This window comes from Muscardinus avellanarius, assembly GCF_963383645.1.
Source record: "Muscardinus avellanarius genome assembly, chromosome: X".
NCBI lineage: Eukaryota > Metazoa > Chordata > Mammalia > Rodentia > Gliridae > Muscardinus > Muscardinus avellanarius.
This window is the reverse complement of record NC_137792.1, coordinates 40,224,658-40,241,016: the sequence shown is the minus strand read 5'-3', so window position 1 is coordinate 40,241,016 and position 16,359 is coordinate 40,224,658. Positions and strand designations below refer to the sequence as shown.

The 16,359-nt window shown below is 43.4% G+C and overlaps 1 protein-coding gene across 2 annotated transcripts in view; it reads right to left on the bottom strand.

The window, feature by feature from the left end:
* Positions 1-291: 291 nt before the first annotated feature.
* The window catches only part of JADE3 (jade family PHD finger 3), a gene marked incomplete at both ends in the record, with an annotated part of 76,895 nt that continues 60,827 nt past the window's right edge, over positions 292-16,359 (bottom strand). For both annotated transcript variants that reach the window (XM_080718759.1, XM_080718758.1), the window contains 4 exons: positions 292-1,202; positions 3,309-3,426; positions 7,101-7,571; positions 15,985-16,101. In XM_080718759.1, the coding sequence (XP_080574885.1) occupies positions 292-1,202; positions 3,309-3,426; positions 7,101-7,571; positions 15,985-16,101 (1,617 nt within the window). The remainder of the gene's footprint in view (positions 1,203-3,308; positions 3,427-7,100; positions 7,572-15,984; positions 16,102-16,359) is intronic.

Below are 16,359 nucleotides of genomic sequence, written 5' to 3'. Positions count from 1 at the left end.
CTATAGCTGGAAAGCTGCCCTGAAGTATTTACTGAGCAAATACTACTCTGGGCCCAGCTGTTCCCAACAGCTTCTGACAAATAAACCTCCGGACGCCCTGTGATTCTTGTAATGTGCTTGTAAAGAACTAGACTTGAAACCTTTTAAAAAACTGCAAACCAATTTACTGTGGAAAAATTCCATCTGTTTCCCTGCAATTCCTCTTAATACGTGCTAGAATCCTTTTGGTGTATGGATTTCCCCAGTACCTGGGGCAAAGGCAAAGGATGAGTTATCCTTGAGGGTTTCTAATCACCTTTGCATCGAACTATGGGACAGAGGATATGTCTTGTTTTTACCATGGCTATCCCGTCTAGAATCATGCGGAGGATTTTCCCTGTCTGAGCTATCTCTCCTGACTCTGACTTTTTCTTTATTCCCATCACTTTCAGCTTCTGAATCACTTGGCTCCAAATCTGGGCAATACCCATCGTTTTCCTGATATGGAGCTTTCCCTGCGGACCGCCTGAGAAGCTGCCTACCCCATAACTGCTCCTTGGGGACCATACTCTTGACTGGCTTCATACAACGCTGAAGATCCTCAGTGGTCCTCATCCACCTATTGGTGGTCTCTTTAAAGGACCTGCCGAAGTGTTCTATGGTAGATTTTCTAAAGCTACCCTGACTGGCCAAGTGGGAGCCGAGCATGGACTCCTGGTCAGATAATGTTTCACTTGAGCTATCTTTTGGGGTGACATTCCCAGACAAGCTGCCCTCCAGACCATTGGATCTGGCAAACTTGGGGTTGGGCTGACTTTTCCCATTCCCAATAGATGACTGCCCATGAAGGGCAGCCTGAAAGGCCAGAGGCTTCCCCAGCGACTGCCCATGATGCAACTCTGAAGATGGAGCTCTCCAAGTAGGATTGGAATCCTTGGCTTCACTCCGAGAATGGCTGAGACTGGCCAGCAAACAGTTACTCTTGCTCTCTAGTGGATGTCTTGGGTGGGATTTCACATTCATTTCTAGAGGCTCCTGATGCACCTGCACGCTCCTTCTACTGCAAACAGGGGAGCTGCTGTCAGGAGAGCAGGGTTGGGGCTCAGCCTCTGCAGAGCTGTTTCTGCATTCTTCCGTGGTTGATTTGGGCATTTTTAACTTCAAGGTAATTCTTGGTGGTGGGTAAAACATTGAGTTTTCTAGTGCACTTGTTGAAGGAACTTCTGAGAACAAAAAGAAAGATTCATTTTAAAAAGTGATTTATTTATTTATTTATTTATTTATTTATTTATTTATTTATTTATTTATTTATGGTACTGGAGATGGAACCCAGGGGCCTTCTACCTCTGGGCTACACTCCCAGACCTATTCTATATTTTTTATTTGGAAACAGGGTCTCTAAGTCAGCGAGGGTAGCTTTGAACCTGTGCGATCCTCCTGTCTCTGCCTCCCAAGCGTGGGGATTACAAGCGTGCGCCACCACGCTCAGCTTAACAAGTGATTTAAAGAACAGTGTATGCGCTTATAGCAGAGTGAGTTTACATATCCACTCTTCCCAGTATCCAATGAGCACCTGTCTTTGATATATGCATGATATAATTGAGTAATCTGAACTAGAGGATGGGGCCAAAAGTGCTACAGATGAAAAACTCAGCTATGCCACTGTTTTTCCATGGCTCCCAACCTCTTTACCCCTGCATTCCCAGTCTGTAAAATGACCACAAAGACCAGTTTGCTGTCTCCTACATCCCCAGCTGTCCCTTTCATTTCGGCAAAGAATGTCACGAGCAGTGGCGTGGATCAGGCTCTCCCAACCTGTGTGTCTATGCATGTGCATGCATAGCATTGAGGATGTGCCTCAAACATAGACAGTTTAGACTCTATCCTCCCATCTCTCCTGGCCTTCCTAAAGCAAGTCAAATGCACACCCTCAACATGCAGCACAGGTTCTGGAGGGGGATGAGTATGTATGTGTTTTGAGGTAGCATTCTAAGTGATGGGGAAGAGGTGATTCCTATAAACTTTGTACTTAATCTACAATAATTCCCTGCCTTCAAATGTAGAGGGATGGAACAGTGGAGAGGGATGGAACAGTTCTGTAGTAGTAAGGTCAACAGAAAAGAATTACAACATTTCTGTCACTGGCCAGTTATGGGCTTGCCCTGGGCAGTATTGTTGGGCAGCTACCTGGTTAAGTCACCCTATGACTGAAGTTAGAACTGGGTTTTCCCCCTCTATATTTTGAGTCATCTGATGTAAAAAAAATTAAAACAAAAAAACCCACCACTACCAAACAATTTTTCTTGCTTCTTATGCACTTAACCTTTGCCCATTGTCATTTTACTGTAGCTTTACGTGAGATAGAATATAGCAGTTGGGTGCCCCAATGGGCAACATTCATTCTTCATGGGTGTATGTTAAATACCCAGAGCACCCATTTCTGCCAGGGCCTGATACCTGCTGATGTTACAAGCTATAATGAGGCTGGCTCCTACAAAAGCCATGTGGCTGGGGCCAAGCTCCTTGATGCCCAAAGGATCTTTCCTGTTGTACAACTCTTGGTTCTTGTGGCTGAATAGCCATGCTGGCTCCAGCTACACCACTCTGTGACCTGTGACATTCACCAGTGCTCCACAGCCTCTGCTGCCTCCCTGACACTCATTTATGAGTTTCTCTTGCTCTATGGCTGGCGCTTCATGTGAGCTGATTCTCTACATCTTGCCCTGTGCCAGTGACCCATAGTTGCCCAGATGGCCACCTGCCTCTGTGTTAATTGAGGCACAGGGAGGTTACAGGTGCCAATGAATACAACTGCCATCATTCCAGCAAAGCTTCCATGTTTCAGGCACTGTAACTATGCTTACTTGTCTCTCACCAAGTAGGTAGTGGACCCTTCAGGCAGAGATTCTATTCTGTCTTGCTGGCTGCTCTTCTAGCCTAGTCCTTAGTCCCCGTAGGTGCTCAGTATGTATTAGTGAATAAGTGAGAAGATAAAAATCAGACTTAATTCTGAGCTAAGGATTTGTTTTAACAGACTATTGTCAAAGTGAGTAATCCTGGAATTAAATGTTTTCTGGATACCAGGATTCAATCCTATCCTATCAATTTATAAGTGAATTTGATAATTACAGAATAATGTCATGGCTCCAACTAATGGCCTCAAATGTCTGTCTGGGATTGGTTGCTACATGAGTTGTCAGTGAAATGAGACAGGTTAGTATCAAGATTGGACTGAAGCAAATAAGATATTTGACAAGAATTTTAAAAGATTTTTAAGTGGAACAGTTGGCATAAAGTTTAAGTTATAGGACAATTAACACACAGGTTACCTGAAGAAATTTCTTGGTTAATAAGCTGGACTTGCAAACCGAAGATCTGTTCCTGTATTTTGTTGTACGACAGTTTCAGTTTCTCTCGCCTGCTTATCATGTAGCACAGATTTCGGACCTGAAAGCCCAATCCCCAGCAAATAAAGATGTTTGTTATGTAAAACAAACTTGGCAATTCAAATTATTTAGCTAAAAGCGAAGACTACTAACGTCAGGTGGAAGTGGGGGTGAGAAGATAGGACTCAAGAGCCACAGATTAAGAGCCATTCCAGAGGAATCCACTCATTATGATCAACTGTGAGCGTATGATTCCCATATCAATCAGCAGCATAAAAAAGTGCTCCAAAGCTGCCTTCTTAAATCTATGCTTCTGGCAGCATCTTAGGCTCAATATTTACATACACAGGCAGACTGGGAAGATGGTTTAACAATTCAGCATTTCTTTTAGGTCCCTGAGTAAAAATGCTGGCAATGCTGGCCCCACTAGAATTCTCTTATTTAACCAGGCGTGGTGGTGCACGCTTGTAATCCCCACGCTTGGGAGGCAGAGACAGGAGGATTGCGCAGGTTCGAAGCCAGCCGCACTGGCGCAAGAGACCCTCTTTCAAAAAAAAAAATAGGTCTGGGAGTGTAGCCCGGAGGTAGAAGGGTTTCCAGGAACCCCAGTACCACAAAACAAGGAAAAAAAAAAAGAATTCTCTTATTCATCCTTATTTTATTTTGAAACAGCGTCTAAGTTGCTGAGGCTAGCCTTGAACTTGCAATCCTTGTGTTTCAGTCTCCCAAGTACTAGGATTATAGGTGTGTGCCTTTATACCCAGTTTCCACTATAATTTCCTAATGCATGCTGAACCAGCAAGAGAAAGGTTTTCTGGGAAGACTGGAAGTGGCTTTTTTGCTCATACTTTCAGCTTGGCCAAGTTTCCACAGCCACAGGGGTGAAATCCTTATACACCTCATCTGAACAAGATACCCAACTCTTCTGCGCTCCAGTTTACTGGCAGGCAAATAGGGATGATAATAATAGTATTTTCCCCTAGGCATGTTAGGATTAAATGAATTAATATTTATTATTGTTATTATTTTTGGTGCTGGGGATTGAACCCAGGAATCTCTGAGCTACACCCCCAGCCCTTTTTATTTTTATTTTACTTTTTGGTGGTACTGGGGATGGAATCCTTTTACCTCCAGACCTATTTTATATTTTATTTGGAAACAGGGTCTGCTCTACCTCCCAAGCATGGGGATTACAAGCGTGTACCACCACGCCTGGCCCTTTTTATTTTTTATTTACTTTTTTTTTTTCTGTACCGAAGATTGAACCAGGGGCATTCTATCTCTGAGCTATACCCTTGGCCCTATTTTTTATTTTTTATTTTGAAACAGGGTCTCACTAAGTTGTAGAGAGGATTCTCATGTCTCAGCCTCCCAAGTACTGGGATTACAGGTGTGTGATACCACACACAGTGAGGATTAAGTGAATTAATATTTATAAAATGCTTACAACATAGCCAGGCGCGGTGGTGCACACTTGTAATCCTAGTACTTGGGAGAATTGCAGGTTTACAGCCAACCCAAGCTACTTATTGAGGCTCTCTGCAATTTAGTGAGACCCTATTTCAAAATAAAGAATAAAAAACAGGGCTGGGAGTGTAGTTTGGAGGGAGAATGCCCCTCCGTTCAATCCTCAGTAACACACACACACACACACACACACACACACACACACACACGCTTACAACAGAGCTGGGCGTGGTGGCACATGCTTGTAATCCCACTACTTGGGAGGCTGAGACAGGAGGAGTGAAGATTCGTGGCCAGCCTCAGCAACTTAGGTCATTTGCAACTTAGTGAGACCCTGTTTCCAAATAAAAGAATAAAATAGGTCTGTGGGTATAGCTCAGAGGTAGAATGTCCCTGGGTTCTACCCCCAGTACCACACACAAAAGAATGCTGATAACAAACAGTGTTGGTAATAATAGTAGGTATTATATACATGTGTCTTAAAAGTGAGACGAATATTATTTCTCTTTCAAATTTTAATGGAAGATAAAAATGTAGCCATTTTTTATAATCACATTTAGTTATAAAATGTTCTAGGGTAAACACAGTGAGTAGCCTATTTTTGAAGCCCTATAGCAACTAATTGAGAAGATACCTTTCAACCAGGGCTAATTTTGTTTTTTTTGAGGGTCTGGGGATGGAACTCAGGGGCATTCAACCTCCGAGCTACACTTCCTGCCCTATTTATTTTATTTTTTAAATTTTGAAATAGGGTCTCACTAAATTACGGAGTGCCTCACTAAGTAGCTGAGGCTGTCCAAGAACTGCGACCCTCCAGTCTCAGCCTCATGAATGCTGGGATTACAAGCATGTGCTACCATGCCCAGCTACCAGGGCTGATTTTGACCTCCAGAGGCTATGCAGTAATTTGGAGACATTTCTGATGGTCACAACTGGGCATGTGTTGGGCAGTGCTACTAGTATCTACTGGTTAGAGGTCAGTGATGCTGTTGAACATCTTACAATGCTTCTACAAAAAAGGGCAGCTGCCTTCCAGCAAGCAACTATCCAGCCTCAAATGTCAGCTGCAGCCGGGCGTGGTGGCGCACGCTTATAATCCCCGCGCTTGGGAGGCAGAGACAGGAGGATCACGCAGGTTCGAAGCCAGCGGCGCGTGCTGGCTTAGGAGACCCTGTTTCCAAATAAAAATGTAAAAATAGGTCTGGGAGTGTAGCCCGGAGGTAGAAGGGCTTCCAGGAACCCCAGTACCACCAAAAAAAAAAAATAAATAAATAAAATAAAAAAAAGTCAGCCGCTGAATTTGAAAAACACTGAACTAAGCCGGGTGTAGTGGCACATGCTTGTAATCCCAGCATTTGGGAGGCTGAGACAGGAGGATCATAGTTCACAAAGAGCCTCAGCTACTCAGTGAGGCCCTCTGTAACTCAGTGAGACCCTGTTCAAAATAAAGAATAAAATATAGGGCTGGGAGTATTGCTCAGAGGTAGAATGCCCCTGGGTTAATTCCCCAGTACAAACAAACAAACAAACAAACAAACAAACAAACAAACAAATAGAACTAATGTTTTCCTGAATAGGTCAGTCTTTCTTCAGCCTGAGGTCTCATATATGCATCAGTAAAGTATAGCTGAGCTAATCTAGGCTCAGCAGTGAATACAAAATAAACCAAATTGAGGATTATTTTCAGATTTGAAGTTTAGCATATATTTGTGGCTTTTCCAATTCCCTGAATGTGCCTGTCAAACTTTTTTGGTACTAGGGATTTAACCCAGGGCATTCTACCTCAGAGCTATACCCCCAGTCCTATGTTTATTTTTAAATTTTGAAACAGGGTCTCACTAAGTTGCTGAAGCTGACTTTGAACCTATGATCCTCCTGTTTCAGCCTCCCAAGTACTGGGATTACAGGCATGTACCACTGGACCCAGTTGCTTGAAAAAATTTAAACAAAAGACCAATGTCTAGGGGAAACAGTAAAATCAGAAGAAAAGGATACACAGAAGACCACACTACCATGAGCTGGCCAGTTTTGGTACTGGAGCTTGAACCCAGGTACACTCTAACTCTGAGATATACCCCCAACCCTTTTTAATCTTTACTAATTCTCACTAAGTTGCTGAGGCTAGTCTTGAACCTGTGATCCTATCTCAGCCTCCCAAGTACTAGGATTGCAGGTGTGTGCTACCATGCCCAGCGAGCTGGTCAGTTTTTAACTGGAAATGGGACATCCATCTCTATGCACTCCACACTATCAGAGCTGTCACCTTACCCTCTCTAGGTCCTGCCGCAGGTGCATAAACATTCTCATGCGAGTGTGAATGCTTTCTTCTTTTGGCTGAATTAGGCCATTTTCTTCTTCCTCCTTTGGAGGAAATAATGGCTTATTGAAGTTGCTCTTGCGTTTCAGTTTCCAGTAGTTATAGATATAGTCCACAGCTAGCACGGGCATCCCCAACTCTGTAGCCACATCTTCCACACGGACCAATGTATAGAACTCCTCCTCCAGCTCTCGAAGCTTCTGTGCCCGCAGGCTGGTTTTCTCACTTTTGGCCTGGCTCTGCTCGATAGCTCTGTGGTGGGGATACTCGGCCTCCCCCAGTTTCTGCCGGTTTTGACTATGCTTGAGGCAGTAAGACTTGAACTTTACTTCATCCCCTTCATCGAGAATAGTTTTCATTTCTAGGCAGTGCTCAAAGGCACAGGTGACATGGAAGGCAGTTATGCAGCTTTTCACGGAGCACTGTGGGAAGAAAAGATGTATTAAGGCATCAAGTTTAGGGGGGCAGGGTGAGCACTAAGACTCTGGGCCTGAATTCAGGACCATAGGACGCAAAGGAAAGACAAGGAGAAGGCTGATCCTAATCTGAACACAGCAGATGCTTTACAAGTCACCCAGGAAACCTGCTTCCACACACAAAAAGCAAAAACAGAGGAATAAAATTGTCTCCCCTTTAAAGTTTTAGCTCAGTCATTCAAGTCTGCAGCCCCTCCTCATTTGTGATACTAGGGAATCTAAAGTAGGACCTCAGCCGGGCGTGGTGGTACATGCTTGTAATCCCAACATTTGGGAGGCTGAGACAGGAGGATTGTGGTTCCTGGACAGCCTCAGGTACTTAGTGAGGCCCTTTGCAACTTAATGATCCCCTGTTTCAAAAATAAAGAATAAAAAATAGGGCCGGGCGTGGTGGCGCACGCTTGTAATCCCCGCGCTTGGGAGGCAGAGACAGGAGGATCGCGCAGGTTCGAAGCCAGCCGCGCGCGCTGGCTTAGGAGACCCTGTTTCCAAATAAAAATGTAAAAATAGGTCTGGGAGTGTAGCCCGGAGGTAGAAGGGCTTCCAGGAACCCCAGTACCACCAAAAGAATAAAATAAAATAAAAAATAAATAAAAAATAGGGCTGGGGGTATAGCTTGAATGTAGAATGCCCCTGGATTCCATCCCCAGTACCGAAGGGGGGGGGGGAAGCAGGCTTCTCACATGCTATGCAAGTGCTCTACCACTGAGATACATCTCCAGTTTTCCTGAGTCATAACTTGTATATCACAAAACTTATCAGTTTTAAATGTACATTTCAATGGTTTTCAGTATATTTAGAGGGTTGCACAGCCATCATAACTATCTAGTTCTAAAACATTTTCATCACTCACACACAAAAAAATTTGTGCCCATTTGTAGTCTGTTCCAATCAAAGGCTAATCAACTTCCTATCTCTAAGCCAGGTGTGGTGGCCAACGCTTGTAATCCATAGGAGTATCACACGGCTTCCAAGCCAGCCTCAGCTACTTAGTGAGGCTCTCATCAACTTAGTGAGACCCTGTTTCCAAATAAAATATAAAAAAGGTCTGGGAGTATAGCCGGGAAGTAGAAAGCCTCTGGGTTCCACCCCCAGTACCACCAAAACAAAACAAAACAAAACAAACTTTCTATCTCTATAAATTTGCCCAATCTGGACATTTCATAATTTCATATAAGAGGAACATATGAGATATGGCTATTTGTGTCTGCCTTCTTTCACTTGGCATGTTTTAAAGATTTTTTTTTTGAACCAGGGATTGAACCCAGAGTGCCACACCTGCAAAGCAGGCACTTTGCCACTGACCTACATCCCAGCCCCATCACTTAGCATGTTTTTAAGGTTCATGTATTGCAGCACAATCCTGTTGAATTCCATTTGTTTATCTATTTGTTCACTGGTGGACATCTGCGTGTTTTTCAATTGGGGGCTATTATGAAATAATGCTGCTATGAAAACTCATGTATGTGTTTGTTTTTCTGAATACATGTTTTCATTTTTCTTGAGTATTGTGTAGTAAAGGATTAACCTTGTCCAAAGAAAGGTTTGGCTCATTGCCTCCAACTTTGAAGAGGTAACCTCTAAGTCCTTGGGATTCCTATCTGATAAGAGTTGGCTTTGTTTACCTGGAAGCCTTGGGCCAAGTCAGATCTATGCTAACAATGTGTTTCAGAGTGGAGGTTTTAGGCCAGGTGTTATCAGCCTGACTTCTGGAGTGACCTGAGACTTAGGTCAGCCACGTGGATGGTCAGTTGTATGTACATGACTAACCCTCAATAACATCTCTGGACATCATGGCCTGAGTGAGCTTTCCTGGTCGATAATACTCTGGAATACCATCACACATTGTTGCTGGGAGAAATAAGCGGTGTCTGCATGGCTCCTCTGGGAGGGGATGAATGGAGGCTATATTCCTGGTCTCTTCTGCACCATGCCCTTTGTGTTTTTCCTTGGCTCTTTTTAAGTCTATGTATTTTCACTGTAATAAACCATAATTGGGCTTAATGGCTTTTCTGCATTCTCTGAGTCCTTCTAGTGAAGAGTTGCATGGGTCAAAATCCAAGTGTCAGGGCTGGGCATGGTGACCGCACGCTTGTAATCCCAGCATTTGGGAGGTGGAAGGGGGCGGGAATCATGGTTCGCGGACAGCCTCAGCTACTTAGTGAGACCCTTCAGAACTCAGTGAGACCTCCCTGTTTCAAAAAAGAAAGACTAAACTATAGGACTGCGGGTGTAGCTCAGAAGTGCAATGCCCCTGGGTTCCATCTCCAGTACCCCAGGGAAAAAAAAATCTAAGTGTCATCCTTTACTGTCTTTCTCTGACACCCCATATCTGATCCACAGTAAATTCTGTTGTCTCCACCTTTGATATTCATCCAGAACACATCCATTTCTCACCATTTTCAGGGCTACCATGTTGGATAGAACCACCATCTCTCTCATGATTATTTATTTATTTATTTATTTAATATATATTTTTTTGTGGTACCGGGGATGGAAGCCAGAGGCTTTCTACCTCTGGGCTATATTCCCAGACCTATTTTATATTTTATTTGGAAACAGGGTTTCACTAAGTTGCTGAGGCTGGCTTCGAACCTGTGCGATCCTCCTATCTCAGCCTCCCAAGCGTGGGGATTACAGGCTTGCACCACCACACCTGGCTTCATGATTACTTTGTTTTTCTTCCCAACTGATTTTCCTGTTTCTAACATTCTGTCTTCTTTACAGTCTATTCTGTTTTTTTGTTCTTGTTTGTTTGAAGACAGGGCCTCAAATCAGGTGTGGTGGAATACAACTGTAATCCCAGTACTTAGGAGGCTGAGAAAGGAGACTCGCAGGTTCGAGGACAGCCTCAGCAAGTAGTGAGACTCTCAACCTAGTGAGAATCTGTTTCAAAATAAGAAATAAAATGGGGCTGGTACTGTAGCTCAGAAGTAGAATGCCCCTGAGTTCAATCCCCAGTCCCTCTTCCCCCACATACATACAGGTCCTCACTGTGTTGCCCAGGTGGGTCCCAAACTCTGAGACTCAAGTAATTCTCCTGCCTTTAGAGTCCCGTGCTGCTATGTCTGGTTCATAGTCTATTCTGAATATAGTAGCCAGAATGCTTTTTTGGGTTTGGTTTTAGCCTTTTACTATGGACATTTAAAAGCCTATATAATAGAATACTATAAAAACATAAATACCCATCATTCAATTCACTGATTTCTGGTACATGGGTATTCTTTCATCCTCACAGACTCCTCTTCTCCCAGTGCCCTACCCTTTATTATTATTTTCATTCCACAAAATGATTTCTTTTTTTTTTTGTGGTAATAGGGATGGAACCCAGAAGCATTCTACTTCCAAGCTATATGCTCAGCCCTATATTTTTATTTTCTGTTTTGAAACAGGGTTTAACTGAGTTGCAAAGGGCCTCACTAAGTAGCTGAGTCTGTCCACCAACTGCAATTCTCCTGTCTCAGCCTCCCAAATGCTTGGGTTACAAGCATGCATCACCACACCCGGCTTAAATAATTTTTTCTTTGGCGAATCTGGGGATGGAACCCAGGGGCATTGGACCTCTGAGCTACACCCCCTGCCCTATTTTTTATTCTTTATTTTGAAACTGGGTCTCACTGAGTTGCAGAGGGCCTCACTAAGTAGCTGAGGCTGTCCGCGAACCGCAATCCTTTTATTCTTTATTTTGAAACAGGGTCTCACTAAGTTGTGGAGGACCTCACTAAGTAGCTGAGGCTGACCATGAACCACGATCCTCCGGTCTCAGCCTCCCAGATGCTGGGATTACAAGCTTGTGCCATCAAGCCCGGCTTAAATGATTTCTTAAAAAACAAATTATGTCACCCATCTGTTCAAAACCTGCCAATTACTTCCTCTTTTCTCTTTTTTGTGGTACTAGGGATCTAACCCAAGGGTGTGGGCTCTGAGCTAGATCCACCCAGACTTATTTTATTTTTTAGCATTGGAGGTTGAACACTGCAGCATTCTATCTCTGCACTTATACCCCAAGCCCTATTTTATTTCTACTTTGAAACAGGTCTTGCTAAGTTGCCTAGGTTGGCCTTGGATCTGTGATTCTCCTACCTCAGCCTCCCAAGTACCAGGATTAAAGGTGCACCACCATGCCCAGATCCTATTTTATTTTTCATTCTGAAACAGGGTCTTGCTAAGTAAGTCTAGCCTTGAACGTGTGATCCTCTTACCTCAGCATGCCAAGTACTGGGACTGTAGGCATGCACCAATGCCTGGCTATGATTTCCTCTTAAACTCAATGTTAAAATCAAACATCTTATAAGAGTTCTGGAATCCCTAACCAGAAGCTGGAAAACTGTGGCCCACAAACCAAATGTAGTGGCTACTTGTTTTTATGTGTCCCATGAGATAAGAATGGTTTTTACATTTTTTATTTTTTGTAGTACTAAGGATTGACCCTAGGGGCATTCTAACTTTAAGGTATAGCACAATTCTATCTTATTTTTTATTTTGAAACAGAGTCTAAATTACAGAGGGTCTCACTAAGTTGTTGAGGATAGCTGCAAACCTGCAATCCTCCTATCTTAGCCTCCCAAGTACTGTCACATTTTTTTTTGCGGGTCTGGGGATGGAACCCAGGGGCATTCTACCTCCAAGCTACACTCCCTGCCCTATTTTTATTCTTTATTTTGAAACTGGGTCTCACTGAGTTGCAGAGGGCCTCACTAAGTAGCTGAGGCTGTCCGCGAACCTCGATCCTCCTATCTCAGCCTCCTGAATGTTGGGATTACAAGCGTGCGCCACCACGCCTGGCTCTGTCACATTTTTTTTTTTTTGGTGATACTGGGGTTCCTGGAAGCCCTTCTACCTCCGGGCTACACTCCCAGACCTATTTTTACATTTTTATTTGGAAACAGGGTCTCTTAAGACAGCGCGCGCGCTGGCTTCGAACCTGCGCGATCCTCCTGTCTCTGCCTCCCAAGCGTGGGGATTACAAGCGTGTGCCACCACGCCCGGCATTCTGTCACATTTTAAAATGGTGAAAACGCCAGGCGTGGTGGCGCACACTTGTAATCCCCGCACTTGGGAGGCTGAGACAGGAGGATCGCACAGGTTCGAAGCCTACCTCCGCTGGCTTGAGAGACCCTGTTTCCAAATAAAAAATATAAAATAGGTCTGGGAGTGTAGCCCAGAGGTATAAGGCCCCTGGGTTCCATCCCTAGTACCACCAAAAAAAAAAAATAAATAAAAGGATATGTCCTAACACATAAAAATTATATAAAATGTAAACCTCAGATAGGTGTAAACCTCTACAGGTTACTTTCATGCTACAAAGGCAGTGTTGAGTAGTTGTGACAGACTACATGGTCTATGAAGCTGTAGAAAACATTTGCCAGCCCCTGTTCTAACCAATCAGGCCCCAGAGTAATCTCTTTGACCTTCCCCTCCCACAAACTCCATTCTGATCTCCTTCCAGTTGCTCAAACACACCAGATAAACTCCTACAAAAGAGCCGTTGCAATGTATGTCCCCTCTGCCTGGAATACTTTAACCCTAAACATTTACACAGCTCTCTCTCTCTTTTTTCCATCAAGACCTGGCTCAAATCATCATCTACACTGGCTTCTTAATATCTATTTCTTATTATCTACTTTTCCCAACTAAAATATAGGCTTCATGCTGGGTGTGGTGGTGCATACTTGTAATACCAGTACTCGGGAGGCTGTGCGACAGGAGGATCACAGGTTCGTCATGGTCAGCCAGAACAACCTCCTGAGACCCTCTGCAACTTGGTGAGATTCTTGTTTCAAAATAAAAAAAAATAGAGCTGAGAGTGTAGCTCAGAGGTAAAAGGCTCCTGGATTGAACCCCCAGTACCACAAAAGAAAAGGAAAAAAATGTAGGTTCCACAGTGGAATCTTTGTTGGCTCAATGACAAACCAAAAGCCCAGTACACAATTAAGCATAAATATATGTTGAACAAATATAAGTACTTATAATCAAAAGTTTGAGCTCACTGGTAGAGCACATGTCTACTAAGCTCTAGGTTTGACCCTCAGTACTGCAAAAAAGTGTAAGAGTCTCAATTTGGTAAGATCTTTATATAAAACAAAGAATCTGAACTCTATGTAATGAAAATAAGAACCAAAGCCTGTAATCCTAGTACTTGGGAGGCTGAGACAGGAGGATCACAGGTTTGAGTCCAGCTTCAGAAACTCAGTGAGACTCAGCAACAGAGTGAGACCCTGTTTTAAAACAAAACATCTGAGTCGGGGGTGGTGGCGCACGCTTGTAATCCCAGCATTTGGGAGGCTGAGACCTGGAGGATCGTGGTTCGCGGACAGCCTCGGCTACTTAGTGAGGCCCTCTGCAACTCAGTGAGACCGGTTTCAAAGTAAAGAATAAAAAATAGTTCAGGGGGTGTAGCTCGGAGGTCGAATGCCCCTGGGTTCCATCCCCAGACCTGCAATCAATAAATAAATAAATAAATAAAACAAAACATCTGGGAGTATAGTTTCTAAGTAGAGTGCTCCCTTGGTTCAATCCCCAGTACTGCAAAATCAAAAACAAGAACAATGACAATAACAACAACAAAAACCCCATTACCATGCAGAGAAACTCCCTTCAGAATGTTCCATTTTTCCATCTGTTCTTCAATGTAATATTTACTGTCATCCCTCAATCTAATATTTACTGTTTGTCTGCTATGTCAGGGTATGGTGGGAATCTAAAGATGAAATAGTCTGAGTGAACAGACTACTTTTGGAAAGATAAAGCTCACAGATGAAAAACTGAAATAGAAGGCAGACTATAGTAATGCAGGGCTATAATGGAAACCCAAGTCTGCTAAGGTCAAGGTAATATTTAATCTTGCCAGTCATGTTGTCAATTACTAAGGATTATAAAATTATCTTAATTTTCTACAGTTCTGTGAATAGAACCTGGAGACTTGTGAAAGTTAGGCAAGTGCTCTACTTCTGAGCTATATCACTAGCCCCTAAAATTAATCCCTTTTTTTGGTACTGGGGTTAAACCTAGGGGCATTCTACCTCTAAGCTCAGCCCTTTTTATTTTTTATTTTGAAACAGGGTTTCGTTAAGTAGCAGAGAGTCTTACTAAGTTGCTTAGGCTGACTTTGAATTCATTATCCTGCTGTCTTAGCCTAAGAGATTATAGGTGTGTGCCATCATGCCTAGCTTGTGAATGACTTAAAAACTAACCAACAAAATTTATATATACAAATGCATCTTTCCCAACCAAAATGATTACTTAGATTGCAATAGGGCATCCATCCCTCAAATCATCCTGGATCTCAGTCCATTTACAGTTAGTGGGTGAGCCACATAAGAACACTGGTTACTTTTTTGTGGCACTGAGTATTGAAACCTTCAGCCCTTTTTATTTTGAAGGAGGCTCTCACTAAGTGAGAATAACTGAAATAGAAAATGTTCAACCTTCTATTTCAGTTATTCTGCACACTAGCCTTGAATCTGTGATCCTCAGCCTCTCAAGGACTGGTATTACAGTTGTGTACAACTATATCTGGGGGGCTCTGTTTCCCTCCAGGGTGGTATCAACTAGCTTTAGAACTTAGTTCTTACTTTTTTTTTTTTTGGTACTGGGGATGGAACCCTTCTACCTTTGGGCTACACTCCCAGACCTATTTTCTATTTTATTTGGAAACAGAATCTCACTATGTTGCTGAGAGCCTCACTAAGTACCTGAGGCTGGTTTCGAACCTGTGCGATCCTCCTGTTTCAGCCTCCCAAGTACTGGGATTACAAGCATGTGTCATCGTGCCTGGGGAACTTAATTATTTCGTTAGGTCTGACAGTAAAGAATGGAGATTATCATTAGGAAATTTTTTTGGTGGTACTGGGGTTCCTGGAAGCCCTTCTACCTACGGGCCACACTCCCAGACCTATTTTTACATTTTTATTTGGAAACAGGGTCTCCTAAGCCAGCGCGCGCGGCTGGCTTCAAACCTGCGCGATCCTCCTGTCTCTGCCTCCCAAGCGCAGGGATTACAAGCGTGCGCCACCACACCCGGCTAGGAATTCTTTTTGAGGCAGGGTCTCACTATGTTGTCCAGGCTGGCTTTGAATTCCTAGACTTAAGCAATCCTCCTGCCTCAGCCTCCTGAGTAGCTGGGACTACAGGTATGTGTGACTGTACCAAGAAATCACTATGAAAAGGATAAGCTGAACAGTGTAAAGGCAATATCCATCCAAAAAGGGGATTTCCTGAAATGGTCTGTTCAATGACAGAGCTCCAGGAGTGATTGACAGCCTCATGAATGATTTTTCAGTAAACAGGACAGTCTCACTGGGAGGGTGTGCTCAGCCAATTTGGTTTTAGCTCACTTCACCATTCTATGTGCACTTACCTGAATACAAGCCCCGGTCTTCAACTTGCACAGGTTGCAAACTAAGGCCCATCGGCTGGGTGGGATGTGGGAGATCTTTGTGATTGGTTCCATTCTCTCAGGACAAGCAATACTGACCTAGAAATAAAACACCACCATAAGGCAGAGGCACCCAGGCATCTCAGAAATACCTTTCACAAATCATAAATGATGTTAAATGAAGCTCAGAGCATGGAAACAAGAGATAAGCCATGTCTTTCAAGGTTAATATGGAACTAAGAATAACAAGACCAGTCTCTATTCACTGCTCAGTTTTTCAATCATTTCCAGTAATGTAAACGTTTCACATATGGTGTGAGAGGACAGGAGTGTAGACCAGGCATTGTTGCCTTAATG